We start from the raw sequence: 15382 nt of genomic DNA on the forward strand, positions 1-15382 counted from the left end.
TATGAGTACAGTAGGTTGCCACAGGGGTACAAGCATAGCCCACACATTTTCAATAAAGTACTGAAGGATGATTTGGTAGGGATAGATCAGATTTTGCAAAGCACTGTCATTCAGTACGTGGATGATATAATTATCTGCTCACAGAATGAGGAAACGTGTCATAAAGACTCAATTAAATTGCTACAGGTATTGGCAGAAAAGGGGCATAAGGTTTCACAGAAACAGTTGCAATATTGCCAGGAGAAGCTTGTTTATTTGGGTCAGAAAATAACACATGGACAGAAGCATTTTGGACAGTCAATTGGAAGCTATTCGTAAGGCGCCGAAGCCTAGAACTGTCAGAGAGATGATGACATTTCTTGGTATTGCTGGTTATTCTTCAGCTTGGGTTGAGAGCTATGCTAGTTTGATGGGACCTTTGAGAGCTATGGTTAAAGATACTGGGAGTGGTCAACTCCATAGCAATCTTTCCTGGACACAGGAAGGCCTTGTGGCATTTGAAATGATAAACAGAGGTTACAGGAGGCACCTGCACTCACACTACCAAACTACTCTAAGAATTTTTTGCTATATGTGTCTACTTATACTGGAGGTAAATATGCATGTGCAGTTCTTTGTCAGCCGACAGGTACAGGGACGAATCCTTAGCCTATTTCCTACTACTCTACTGCCTATTCAGAAGTAGAACTAGGGCTACCACTGTGCTACAGAGCAATGGTGGGAGTATATTCAATGTATGACAAAGCATCATCTGTTACGATGGGTTACCCAGTAACAATTCTTACCCATCATAGTCTCAGAAATCTTCAGAACTATGGGAAATATACATTGACTATGCCTAGGCTCAGAGACTATAATAGGCTCTTCGAGCAGGAAGATGTCACCCTAGTGAGGTGTGATACAGTGAATCCAGCCGAGAATTTGCCAACTTCAGAGGATGGTGAGCCACATGATTGTGTTCAAGAAGCAGAGAAATACTTGAGGCTTAGATCAGATTTGCAAGCCTTTCCATTACGTGAGGCAGACCTGGAGTATTGGACTGATGGGTCTTGTTATCGTGTGGGAGATAAATTGTGTGCTGGCTATGCAGTAGTTAAAGCCCAAGGAACTGGATTTGTTGTTGAAAAGGCTGAAGTAATACCACAGCCTGCGCCTGCACACTTGCTGAACTTGTGGGGCTAACAGAAGCTTGCTTGTTAGCAGAAGGAAAGCGAGTGACGATATACACTGATTCTGCATATGCACATAGTGTATGTCATTTGTTTGGAGCAGTGTGGAAAGGTCGAGGGTTTAAGAAAACGGATGGTTCTCCAATACAACATCATGCGCAAATAATGAAATTGTTGCATGCTATGATGAAGCCTAAAGAGATAGCGATAGCTAAGTGTGCAGCTCATAAAACTGATGTGTCAAAAGTCACACAAGGGAACAAAGCTGCTAATGAAGCTGCAAAAGCCGTCACAGGAGCGGACAAATTGGGCAAAGTTTTTCTGGTCACTCATGGAGTGGACTTGGAAGACAAAATTACGCTTAAGGGTGTGATTTTGATGCAGGAAGCTGCTTCTACGATCGACAAACAGTTATGGCTAGACCGAGGTGCCGTCAAAGATGCTACTGGTCTTTGGAGAAACCATGAAGGGTTGATAGTAGCGCCTCTAGACCTATTAGGTCTGATGATTCAGGAAGCACATGGGTTAGCTCATGTTGCAAGGGGGGAGGTTAGGAGAAAGATCACAAAGGAGTATGGTTTTTGGGCACCATATTTGTTTGAACAGGTTGACTATGTCATAGGCAGGTGCACAATCTGTCTGAAAAATTATGTTCGCAGGGGTGTGACTGTTCTTCCTGGTCACATTCCTACACCGAGAGGTCCTATGCGTGAGTTGGTTATCGACTTTGTTGATATGATAAAACCAGTTGATGGGAAAAGATACATGCTGGTGGTTGTAGATAGATTTTCACGATGGCTGGAGGCCTGTCCAACCAAGCGAAAAGACGCTCAATCGGTTGCCAAGTTCTTGTGTAAAGAAGTCATAAGCAGGTGGGGACTTCCCGATCGAATATCCTCAGATAAATAATAATATGCCATTTAGCAGACGCTTTTATCCAAAGCGACTTACAGTCATGCGTGCATACATTTTTGTGTATGGGTGGTCCCGGGGATCGAACCCACTACCTTGGCATTACAAGCGCCGTGCTCTACCAGTTGAGCTACAGAGGACCACCAGATAATAGGAAGGAATTTGTGGATATATCAGTGAAATTGATGTTGCAAAAATTGGGAATTAAGCAATGTCTTGGAGCAGTTTATTACCCACAAAGTCAAGGGATTTGTGAAAAAATGAACGGTGTTTTGAAAAATCGCATTGTCAAAATTTGCCAGCACATGGGTCTAAACTGGATAGCGGCGCTTCCTTTAGCATTAATGGTGTGTCGCTCAAGTGAGTTGCGTGATCTACGTATGACACCCCATGAACTGGTCACAGGAAGAAGGATGCCTTGTTTGCGAACAAGCGGAAAGGGTCCAAGTTTGGCTCTTTTGGAAGATGAAATGAGAGCGTACGTTACATATATGGCCAATTTTCATAAAAAGTTGTCCACATATGTTTCTGACAGGCAAAGAAAAGAAGAGGTGCAGGAGAAGCTTGATGTGCAAAAAAGGAGTACAGTGCAACCTGGGGACAAGGTGTTCGTGAAGGTATTTAGAAGGAAGTGGTATAACGAACGTCGTGAGGGACCATTTGAAGTTGTTCGTAGTACTGGAACGGCTGTCCAGGTTAAAGGGTCTCCATCGTGGTATCATTTGTCACATTGTGTTAAAGCGCCTAGAGAAGAGGTGCCACGCGCAGAGAGACAGGATGTTGAAGGCTCAAGAGAGCAGGATGAAGATAGGGAAGAACAGGCAGAAGGAGAGATGCATGACAATATCCAGAGTCAAAACCCAGAAGGAGAGATTGTCCATGCTGTGGACAACGTTGATGATGATGTGTACACTTCTGATGATGCCAGAGATGACTCTGCAATGGATGGAAAGGAAAGGAGATTTGGGGACATTGATTTTCAATGCGTCCCAGAAACAACAGGGCATATTTCAGTGGAATGTGAAACCGCAGAGATCACCAAGGGCAACTCTGTTACAGGAGAAGCTGGTGATTCGGTTAGACGAAGTAGCCCCAGACCAGTTAGGAAAAAAGTCAGACCAAAACGTTACGAAAACTAGGGTTGAAGTAACTCTAGGAAAGTCAGCTCAGCTCCCATGTCAGTGTACGAGAGAGAACAGTGGTGAAGGGAAATTTAGAGTTCAGTGGGAAGATAGCTATGGCAGGAATTTAGATCTGTTAGGAGCAGTTGCATTGAGAAAGTATGCATTGCTGAATGATAAAAGAAGACTGAAGATTGAGGGTGATGGCAGTCTATGTGTACAATTCCCAGCAGGAGGATCAAGGTGATTATAAATGTATTTTTTATAATCCACAGTTTGAAAGTGAGGGATTAGAGTCGGGACTGAGAGTTAATGTAGTGACACTAGTGGTGATAGATGGAAATACAAGTAAAGAGCTCAAAGCTGTAGGGATAATAGATGAATCAACAACAATGACATCAACACTTCAGCCTAATACAACAACAATGAGAAGCAATTCAACTATTTTAACGTTGACAGTTATTAAAGCTATAAATGTATCACATTTGATTACAATGGCGCCTCAGAAAATCGCTCCAACACCAATTTTAGAAAAAAAGACTGTAATTAGGGTTAGGATGGGTGGTACAGCTCATCTTCCTTGTAGATGTGAGAGACGGAGTGGGGGTGGTGACATTCCTCCCACGTGGAGAGATAATTATGGAGAAGAAGTGTTGTTATCAGGACCAGAAGTAGAAGCTGTGCCCCCTAGTCAAAGGAAGTATATTTTGTACAACGATATGAAGTGGAAGAGGGTTATGAGTGATTGCTCACTTCTTTTGCGTAATGTTACATGGGAAGATCAGGGAGAATATACTTGTACTTATTTAGAGCCAGCGTTCAAATTTGTTCCGGTTAAGAATTACTGGTTAGAAGGCTATGTAACTCGTAAGGTGACGCTTATGATGGAAGATTTAAAGTCTGTTGAAGTTTCCACAGTCACCAAAGGAGTTCAGGAGCAGTATATTACAGTAGTCACTCCAAGAGTAAATAATACACAGAGGATATCTGCCACTTTGCCCCTGGAAATAATTAAGAGTGTTAATACATCAACTAAAGCCACTATCTTAACAGTAACTCTGAAAGAGATGAATGTTACGACGGCGATAACAAATTTCGGAAATGTGACACAGACACCAACAACAGCTTTTCTGAAATTAAAGGATGTAGTAAATGTGACTCAGAAGTCTATGATACAGATGGAGATTGGTGTAAATGGTAGTAAGGACAGTGTTGAAATAGGAGAGCAGATGGTAGCAGAGAATGATGAAGATTCATCTGAAATAGTGCAGAATTCTATCCCGGAGGTACAGGATGAGTTCTTTAATTTTGATGGAACACCAGAAGATATATCTGATCAATACCGCTCGTTAGGGAAGAGAGAAACTAAATGGAAGGCATATGGATTTGATTCTTCTGTTTTGCAAATTAAAGATGGATGGGCAGGTAGGAATCTATGGTTCCAGCAGTTAACTCATTCTGTAAGATCAGTGAGGAATCTTGAGGCTCCATGTCTGTTGAGAATTCCAGCACCAGGCACATGGGGTTCAATCTTAGAGACGGTGGCTCAACCTCTATCAACTGCGTGTCAATCTTATGCTTTATCATGGCTGTTGTATCAGCAACAATCATTAACAGATATAATGATGTCGTTGTCGAAGCATTTGTTTAGGCCTAGGTTTAATTGTTCTTGGTTAAATGAATTACCCTATGTGAATTTGTTAGATCGGAAGGAAAATCAGTTAACAGCGATTCCTGAAGCATTGGAGGTGAAACCCGTGAGGGCTAAAAGCTGTTTTTGTTCAAATTAAACATATGATGGACCGGGTATGTTTATGGGAGTATCAGATTGTGATGATTATATGATGCCTTTGGGTATGCATGACCGTAAGGTTAGTGATGAGATATATAAAGTAACTTTTTCTGTTCCATTTAGTAAGAAGAGAAGGACTTTGATGGTAAAAGATCAGGTTTTGCCTGGCGATGTGACTATAGGGAATTTTCGAGATATTTGGTGGGTTTGGGGTGATAAAGCCTATATATTCTTACCCTATGGATGGACAGGATGTTGTTACATGTCGACGTTGAAGCTTCCATATGAGGTTTATACCATTCAAAAGGGGGAAGCACCGGACACAGCTCAATCTGATTCTAGGTCTGGAAATAGGGTGAAAAGGGAAATAGCGCAATTTCATAATCTGGAATCCTACCATTGGAGGATAAGTCTAGGAGAGAAGTGGGGACTTTGACTTTTTCCATGGTATGGTGTAACATTTTTGGCAGATCATATTGATAATATTACCTATACGTTGCAGGGTTTTGCAAACGAAACGATACGAGGGTTTAACCTTCTGTCAAATACTCAGAGAAGTCACCGACTGACGCTATTGAAACATGACATGGCTCTTGACTATATTTTAGCCAAACAAGGTGGCTTATGTGTGGCTATGAACTTGACGGGGGACGATTGTTATACTTTGATCCCCGATAGTTCCGATAATATCACTAGTGTTATAGATGCATTGAAGAGTATAAGGGATGCGTTTGGTCAATCTGAAGGAGCTGGATGATCAGCGAAGGCTTGGTTGCAAGATCAGTTAGGCCCAGTGGGAGCAGTGATAGTTCAAATTTTAGTAGCAGCTCTTGTAGCGCTGTGTGTGATGTTTTGCTTTTGTACCTTGTTATTGACTTTTGCAAAGGCTATGATATTGAGATGGGTTGGAGTTGTGATGCCTGAAGACAACACTCAGATGCCGTTGTTAACTGTTACTGATCTAGATGGAGATAAACAAGTGGGACTGGATGGAGTATTGATGGATAGATATCCATTTTGAATATCCGATGTCTTTACATATTATTGTGATATTTAATATTTTCTTATGAATCAAAGGGGGGAAATGGAATGTGATTCATTTTATATATCATTCTTATATTATTTTTGATATTGATGTTTTAATTTGCATGTGTTGTTTTGCAAAAGATACTGGTTGGTGTTTTCTTTTCTTCCAGAAGTATATGGGGATGTGTAGAGTGGGATTCAAATACTCAAACATGGACAATATGAATGGACTGGAGGAAGTGGAACAAGGAAGGTGTGAAAATGTTCAGATTCCATCATCGACCAGATTCCATCATCGACGTTGCATTGAAAGTCGACACTGCTGAGGAGATGCAGTGTAGTGGACTACATTCCAGTGTCTGCAATGATATATAGACATATTTGCATGTGTAATACATAATTTCTGTCATATTCTTTCTGTATTAATTTTTTGAAGAATGATGTTTTCTGTTGTTGGGTACATGTGGGGACCTCAGATGTTTTTGTTTTTTTCGTGGATGCTTAGGGATTTTGGGTCTAGGCAGGGACAGAGAGAATCCACAGGAGGGTCCGATGGGTCGACCAGCCTGAATGTGGACATTTTTGATTGTATTTTGATTTCTGAGGTTTTCATGTGTATTCAATTGCATCATAGCTTAAAATGCATTGATACAGATTTATAAATTGATCTGGAGTACTTAGGTGGTCGCCTGGGGCAGAGGGGCCGTGAGAGAATTTTCCTGTCTTGATTGATTGATGGATATTTGGAATGAAAGCTGCCAGACAGGTTTTTCGCTCTTACACTACATAACAATTTGTTTACACTCCATGAAAATGTGTCTATATAAAAATGTGTTTACTCTCCATACATTTTGTTTTATTGCTAAAGTTACTCTAGAAGAAAAATTGTTATTTGTCATAATCCTATTCTTTTTGTTTTCGAGACTTAATTAGTCTCGAAGGGGGGAAATATGTAGTATCTGAACAGTTTATAATTTTGGCTGACATTTGCAAATGGTGTGATAGATTAACTTTACTCTGCTTTGCTGAAACATCTGGAAAGCATCACTATAGGGGCCCCCTGAAACAGAGGAGACTTGGGTATGTGGAAGCCAGGGATTGGTCTATTCAAAACACCCATATTATGTTACATAGGATATATACCAAGTTTTCAACAAAGGACGGGGAGAATAATATTTTTAGATTGGGTTAGTTGTTCTCCGGATTTCTGCAGAAATCTGTAAATTGACGCTGGAACCTTTGATATAATAAACCTTTATAATCAAGTACAGTGTCCGCTGATTTCTTGTCTACACAGCATATCAGCATCGTTGTCCTGACACCACAATCACATGTTACTCTTAAGAGACACTCGAAACAGGACCATCAGGTGAAGATAAAGAAAATATCTGTTGTGGGTTCACTCAGAATATGTATGCTGGAACAGAGTTTGAACTGTCATACCACATGTTATAATGTGTTCCTCTCCTAGACATTATCACTGGATATTGATTGTGTAAATATTTTCAGCGAACTCGCAGTGCAGTTGTCCTTTATCTGCAATTGATTTAAACGGGGCCTTAGTACCAACGTTTGGAAATTGTATCCAGAGTAACTATAAATTGTTTGTCTTCTGAAATTCTCATTGAGTGCTTGTCTTATTCTTGTCATTGTCTTCTTACAGTGAGTCATCACCTTGGATACCAATTTTAGCCCTGTCAATGAGTGTTAAAAGTGTGAAACATTAACTATGAAAGCTGTCATCAAGGCAAAGGGTGGCTATTTTAAGAATCTCAAATATAACATATATTTTGATTCGTTTAACACTTTTTTGGTTACTACATGATTCCATATGTGTTATTTCATAGTTTTGATGTCTTTACTATTATTCTACAATGTAAAACATTTAAAAAAATAAAGAAAAGCCCTTGAATGTGTCACGACTTCCGCCGAGGCTGCCTCCCCTCCTTGTTCGGGCAGGTTTCGGCGTTCGTCGTCACCGGCTTACTAGCTACTGCCGATCCCATTCTCATCACTCCACTTGTCAATCACACACACCTGGTGCTCATTCCCCTAATTAGTATGTGTATAAGTGTTCCCTCTGTTCCCCTTGTCTTTGTGAGTGATTGTTTATTGTGAGAGCGAGTAGCTCGTTGGAGCTACTGTTCTATTTGTATTTGCCAAGCTGGAATATTTTCCCTTGTTATAGTTTCGTTTTCACGCTGGGAGCGTTTGATTTATGTAAACGGAATAAACTCTGGACTTCGGTGTTTTACCTCCTGCGCCTGACTCCTTCATTCACACCTCGTCACAGAATGAGTAGGTGTGTCGAAACTTTTGACTGGTAGTATATGTAGAAGCAGAGTTTACATAAATCCATTCCACTTATACCTCTCCAGCCATCACCACGAGCCTGTCCTCCCTGATTAAGGTGCAACCAACCTCTTGTGCTATGTACCCTTTAATCCAATAACTACAAGCTTCACTATAAAAATGTAGCTACATTATAAATTATGTATGTAGGGATGTATAAATATATAACAATTTTCAGGATGATGTGCAGTGGGGGAAATATGTACAGTGGGGCCCGAAAATAACCCCATACCTACTGTAAAATATGGTGGGGGATTTTATTTGGGCTTTTTTGGTTTCACTGGTCCTGGGGCCCTTGTTAAGGTCAACGGCATCATTCACTTTATTCAGTACCAGGACATTTTTGCCTCTGCCAGGAGGCTGAAACTTGGCAGCAAGTTTATCTTCCAGCAAGACGATAACCCCAAGCACACATTGAAATTGTTAATTGGTCACAAAATCAACATTATCTTCACAAAGTGAGGTAATGAAAGATGTTGAACAGTCTTTCCCCCCTTTGTTGAACAGTCTCTTTCTCTGAGCAATTGTATTATAATAATATAACTTCCCAGTATATGAATTATTTATTTTATACAGAAATTCTTGCTCATCTTTATCAAGTGTGTCAATAATTTCAGACCCCACTGAAAAAAATGCATATGAGGATGTGCAAATAGAGAAAAGAGAAGTATGCAGATCTAGGATGATAGTTCAGGGTACATAGTCCGTGGATGGCTAGTACAGAGTGCATAGTCCATGAATAAGAAGATCATCGTGGACCAGGTGTTGAGGGCCAAGGCCATTGGGAAGAAGCTGTTCAGGTGGCGGGAGGTTTTGTTCGTGATTGACCAGAGGGAAGTCTTTGGAAGATGGTGTGGAAGGGGTTGGGGGTGATCTTTCCTGCATGCTTCCATGCTCTGGAGTCGTGCAGGACCTCGATGGAGGAGAGTGGCAGCCGATGACCCTCTCAGCAGACCGGACAATCTGTTGCAGATCGCCCTTGGACCGTGCAGACGCATTCCCAAACCAGAAAGTGATCAAGGAGGTGAGTTTGGACTCGATGATGGTTGTGTAGAACTGAACCAGAATTGTGCGTGAGAGTTTGAAGTTATTCAGCTGACTTAAGAAGTATATCCTCTGGTGTGCCTTATTGGTGATTGCTGTGAGGTTGTCCTGCCACTTGAGGTTGTGGGAGATGATGGTCCCCATGAATTTGAATGTCTCAGCCGTGCGGAGAGATACAGTGAGGGAAAAAAGTATTTGATCCCCTGCTGATTTTGTATGTTTGCCCACTGACAAAGACATGATCAGTCTATACTTTTAATGGTAGGTTTATTTTAACAGTGAGAGACAGAATAACAACAACAAAATCTAGAAAAACGCATGTCGAAAATGTTATAAATTGATTTGCATTTTAATGAGGGAAATAAGTGTTTGACCCCCTCTCAATCAGAAAGATTTCTGGCTCCCAGGTGTCTTTTATACAGGTAACGAGCTGAGATTAGGAGCACACTCTTAAAGGGAGTGCTCCTAATCTCAGTTTGTTACCTGTATAAAAGACACCTGTCCACAGAAGCAATCAATCAATCAGATTCCAAACTCTCCACCATGGCGAAGACCAAAGAGCTCTTCAATGATGTCAGGGACAAGATTGTAGACCTACACAAGGCTGGAATGGGCTACAAGACCATTGCCAAGCAGCTTGGTGAGAAGGTGACAACAGTTGGTGCGATTAATCACAAATGGAAGAAACACAAAATAACTGTCAATCTCCCTCGGCCTGGGGCTCCATGCAAGATCTCACCTCGTGGAGTTGCAATGATCATGAGAACGGTGAGGAATCAGCCCAGAACTACACGGGAGGATCTAGTCAATGATCTCAAGGCAGCTGGGACCATAGTCACCAAGAAAACAATTGGTAACACACTATGCCGTGAAGGACTAAAATCCTGCAGTGCCCGCAATGTCCCCCTGCTCAAGAAAGCACATATACAGAGCCGTCTGAAGTTTACCAATGAACATCTGAATGATTCAGAGGAAAACTGGGTGAAAGTGTTGTGGTCAGATGAGACCAAAATGCAGCTCTTTGGCATCAACTCAACTCGCCGTGTTTGGAGGAGGAGGAATGCTGCCTATGACCCCAAGAACACCATCCCCACCGTCAAACATGGAGGTGGAAACATTGTGCTTTTGGGGTGTTTTTCTGCTAAGGGTACAGGACAACTTCACAGCATCAAAGGGACGATGGACGGGGCCATGTACCGTCAAATCTTGGGTGAGAACCTCCTTCCCTCAGCCAGGGCATTGAAAATGGGTTGTGGATGGGTATTCCAGCATGACAATGACCCAAAACACACGGCCAAGGCAACAAAGGAGTGGCTCAAGAAGAAGCACATTAAGGTCCTGGAGTGGCCTAGCCAGTCTCCAGACCTTAATCCCATTTAAAATCTGTGGAGGGAGCTAAAGGTTCGAGTTGCCAAACGTCAGCCTTGAAACCTTAATGACTTGGAGAAGATCTGCAAAGAGGAGTGGAACAAAATCTCTCCTGAGATGTGTGCAAACCTGGTGGCCAACTACAAGAAACGTCTGACCTCTGTGATTGCCAACAAGGGTTTTGCCACCAAGTACTGAGTCATGTTTTGCAGAGGGGTCAAATACTTATTTCCCTCATTAAAATTCAAATCAATTCATAACATTTTTGACATGCGTTTTTCTGGATTTTGTTGTTGTTATTCTGTCTCTCACTGTTAAAATAAACCTACCATTAAAATTATAGACTGATCATGATATATCATGTCTTTGTCAGTGGGCAAACATCCAAAATCAGCAATACTATAAGTACTGTACATCAAATTTCCAGAGTAGGTGCTCTGCTATTTTTGAAGTTATGATACATTTTATGAGCACCAGTACCACAGTGAATGGGCAAATGTATTCAAAAGGAACTCCGTTTGCTGGTGATTTGCTGAATGTGATTGGTTATTGACCTACAGTATAATGTACATTTCTATGTATAAAATTTATCATATCTTCAAAAGTAGCAGAGCAGCCACTGTAATTTTGACGTGTTTGAAGAGTATATTGTTCCAAACAATATGTCTAAAAAAAGAACAATCAAAAAGGGTATTTGAGCCATTTCTTACATTCAGCATTTCTCCGTCAAGCAAAATACAGTATTCTTTCTAACAAATATTTACATATATTTCAGGATGTTATGTATCCCTGGAAATAATCACAATTAATGTAAACATTACAGTTTTGAAATAAAAAAAATTGGTCTCTTGGCAGAACACCGCAGGTATGGGGTAAGTTGAGTCACGTGACAGGGTAAGTTATGCTGCCTACAAATGTCTGTACTGAATGAAATATTACCAATACGTTTCTAAAACCATGTCTATCTTTATTTCCCAAACACAATTCAACCCAATCACAATCACTTCTTTGTTAAGCATCTTTTAACACATGCTTAACACCTAAAAAAACACTTTGTACTTTTTAAACACTTTTAAGATACGCCAGGCAGGCCATGCTTTTAACTCATATTGGCAGGTAGCCTAGTGGTTAAGAGTGTTGGCCCAGTAACCAAAAGGTTGCTGGTTTGAATCCCAGAGCCAATTAGGTGAAAAATCGGTTGATGTGCACTTGAACAAGGCACGTATTGGTATTTTGGCAATGAGGCCCATTGTCTACTTCCACAGAATCAGATGAACTTGTGGATACCATTGTTATGTCTCTGTGTCCAGTATGAAGGAAATTAGAGGTAGTTTCGCGATCCAATGCTAACTAGCAATAACGCAATGACTGGAAGTCTTTGGGTTTTCACTAGCATTACATGCTCTGGATAAGAGCGTCTGCTAAATGTAAATAATAAATACAAAATAATTAAATATCCTAGCAATATTACCTTGCATTATGCCTAGGAAGAAAACACTTCAATTTGCTCAACTTGCCATTGGCTCAACCATTGGCTCAACTTACCCTATGGCCATCCGCTCAACTTACCCCAAGACAAACATTTGGACTATATTAGCACACACAGCTACAAAGATGCACTTTCATGCTAGGTTTAGGACATCAAATTGAAGCTTATAGAGATCCCAACTGATGTATAGAATAATCTTACAATTATCTACTTTGGTTTAGATACAAGCATAGTGAAACCGCTAACACAATAAATTCATTTGACTTGGTGATTTTTTATTTTTTTTTCACAGACTCCATGAAATTATGTCCTCTTCCTAAATATTTGGTAAATCATTCATTTTGTGTATGGTTTCCTAGAAAGAAGGGTGGCTCAACTTACCCCTTTGGCTCAACTTGCCCCACTTTTCCTTAGGCCAGATTTGTCTTAGGAAAGAGGTTCTCTGACCTCAATGGGACTCCCTGGTTAGATGAAGCTTAAATATACACTACCATTCAAAAGTTTGGGGTCACATAGAAATGTCCTTGTTTTCGAAAGAAAAGCAATTTTTTTGTCCATTAAAATAACACAAAATTGAAACAGAAATACAGTGTAGACATTGTTAATGTTGTAAATGGCTATTGTAGCTGTAAATGGCTGATTTTTTATGGAATATCTACATAGGCGTACAGAGGCCCATTATCAGCAACCATCAGTCCTGTGTTCCAATGGCACGTTGTGTTTGCTAATTCAAGTTTATATATAATTTTAAAAGGCTAATTGATCATTAGAAAACCCTTTTGCAATTATGTTAGCACAGCTGAAAAATGTTGTGCTGATTAAAGAAGCAATAAAACTGGCCTTCTTGAGACTAGTTGAGTATCTGGAGCATCATCAATTGTGGGTTCGATTACAGGCTCAAAATGTCCAGAAACGAATAACTTCCTTCTGAAACTCGTCAGTGTATTCTTGTTCTGAGAAATGAAGGCTATTCTATGTGAGAAATTGCCAAGAAACTGAAGATCTCTTGAATGTTGTTTTGTTTCAGTTTGTCTAGTCAGTGTTTATTTTGTATTTATTTATTACACCCAGTGTATCTGTCTTGGGTTTTCCATGTTATTTTACAAGTGTTCCTTTTTGACAGGTTTCTGTGACTCCGGCTCCCTCCTTAGACTACACTCTCACACCCTTGAATGATGTCCAGTACTCATCATGCTTGTGTGCCAATGGACGAAATACCTTCAGTTGGACAATGGCACCCTCTGTCCTGGGTAAGTCACTAGTCTTCATTCAACCTTTCAAACAGCAGAATGGATGTCAACCTGAGTTGTGTACTCTCAGTCACCGTATTGGATGTTGTGTAACCTGTGCTGCACTCTGTCTGTCAATGTGTATGTAGGGGTTTTAAATGTGTCCGTTAGTGCAGAGGTTGTCCAGTCCCACACTGCCTGTGACAATAAGATTGTGAACGTACCGGAGAGAGAACGCATCGACACAGTCACACTGAGCCTGCTGGTGAAGGTATGTAGCCTACTGTTGTGGTGGAACTAACTGTTAGGTTGCACAGATACCATCATGTGTAACTGCCTCTGACTGAAAATAATCTCCTCTCCTCTCTAGTCTCTACTCATCTCTTCCAATTCTTTCCTTTCTCTTTCTCTCCTCTATCTCTCTTCTCCTTCTCTCTGTGCTCTCTCTCTCCTCTCAGGATGAGGGAACAGAGAAGACCGACACCTACAACTGGTTGCTGTGTCCAACTGGTCAGTAATGCATGATTGAACTTATCATCTCTATTAATCTTATCATCTGTGTGTCCACAGGAGAAGCTCTGACAGAGGAGGTGGAACTGCAACTCCCCAAGAATGTGGTGGATGGATCTGATGGAATTTCTCTCTCAGTCCTAGGTAAAATAAACCATTGTATTGTTTAGATAGGCGTAGTGAGTTTAGAGAGGCATAGTGGTGGGAAAAGCAACCCTTCTCCAGTGATAATGTTGCTGTTTGCTAAAGAGGACAGTCTTACAGAAGTCCCATGTTTACCTGTAGGGGACATCCTGGGTCGGGCCCTCAAGAACCTGGATGGACTGTTGCAGATGCCGTATGGGTGTGGAGAGCAGAATATGGCCCTCCTCGTCCCCAATATCTACATCCTCGAGTACCTGAGGAACACAGAGCACTAGTGGTAAGAGAGTCTCTCAAAACATGGATCGTATTGATTAGGCACCAAATGGAAGAAGACTGACTAAAACAGGGCTGGATTTGTCCAATAAGAGGTCTTTGTTTTTGTTTTCCATTGAAGTACATTTTCAAACGTTTCACCACAGTATGCCCTAATGACTACGACCCTGCTATCATATCAATGATACAGCTACACTATAGACGACATCACGATCTCTTATCAACAGAGCATCACTGACCCAACACATGTAGGGACTTCCAGATGTGTCACACCCTGGCTCTGGGACTCTATATGTTGAGCCAGGGTGTGTTCATTCTATGTGGTATATTTCTATGTTGGGGGTTCTAGTTCTTCTGTTTCTTTGTTGGCCTGAGTGACTCCCAATCAGAGGCAACGAGTGTCAGCTGTGGCTGGTTGTCTCTGATTGGGAGCCATATTTAAACTGTCTGTGTTCCCTTGGTGTTTGTGGGTTTTTGTTCCAGTTGGTCATTGTTACCTAGGACGTTACGAGTCGTTTTGTTGTTTTGTATCGTGTGTGCACTTTAACTAATTAAAGTATGTTCGCTCAACACGCTGCGCCTTGGTCCTCCTCTATGTATGACGATTGTGACAAGATGTTTTCTCGCAAAATCATTTTATTATAGAATATTGATGTTCATCCCAAATGGCACCCTTTACCGTACATAGTGCACTACTTTTTTCCTGGCAAAAAGAGTACACTAGGGAATAGGGTGCTATTTGGGGCACACACTCAGTGACTATAAAAAACACTTGGTCACTCTGTTGTTCACTCTAAAAACTCACCGACAGGTTACCAAAGGCAGCTGAACTACAAGCATGTTGATGGTGCATACAGCACATTCGGACAAGGCTCAGGGAACACTTGGTGAGTACCTGGATGTGTCATTCACTTACTGGTAAACACATTATAACTGTGTCTGTTTCAATTATA

At 41.1% G+C, this 15382-nt stretch overlaps 1 protein-coding gene across 1 annotated transcript; it reads left to right on the top strand.

The window, feature by feature from the left end:
* Positions 1-9874: 9874 nt before the first annotated feature.
* LOC311101534 (alpha-2-macroglobulin-like) lies at positions 9875-14431 on the top strand (the record flags this gene model as incomplete). Its single annotated transcript, XM_084142674.1, has 4 exons — positions 9875-13773; positions 13961-14012; positions 14073-14156; positions 14298-14431. Exons 1-4 carry the CDS (start codon positions 13606-13608, stop codon positions 14429-14431), a joined length of 438 nt encoding a protein of 145 aa, XP_083998800.1. The 5' UTR covers positions 9875-13605.
* Between the last annotated feature and the right edge of the window lie 951 nt (positions 14432-15382).

The sequence above is a fragment of the Coregonus lavaretus genome (genome assembly GCF_964263955.1).
Source record: "Coregonus lavaretus genome assembly, chromosome: 26".
NCBI classification, from domain to species: domain Eukaryota; kingdom Metazoa; phylum Chordata; class Actinopteri; order Salmoniformes; family Salmonidae; genus Coregonus; species Coregonus lavaretus.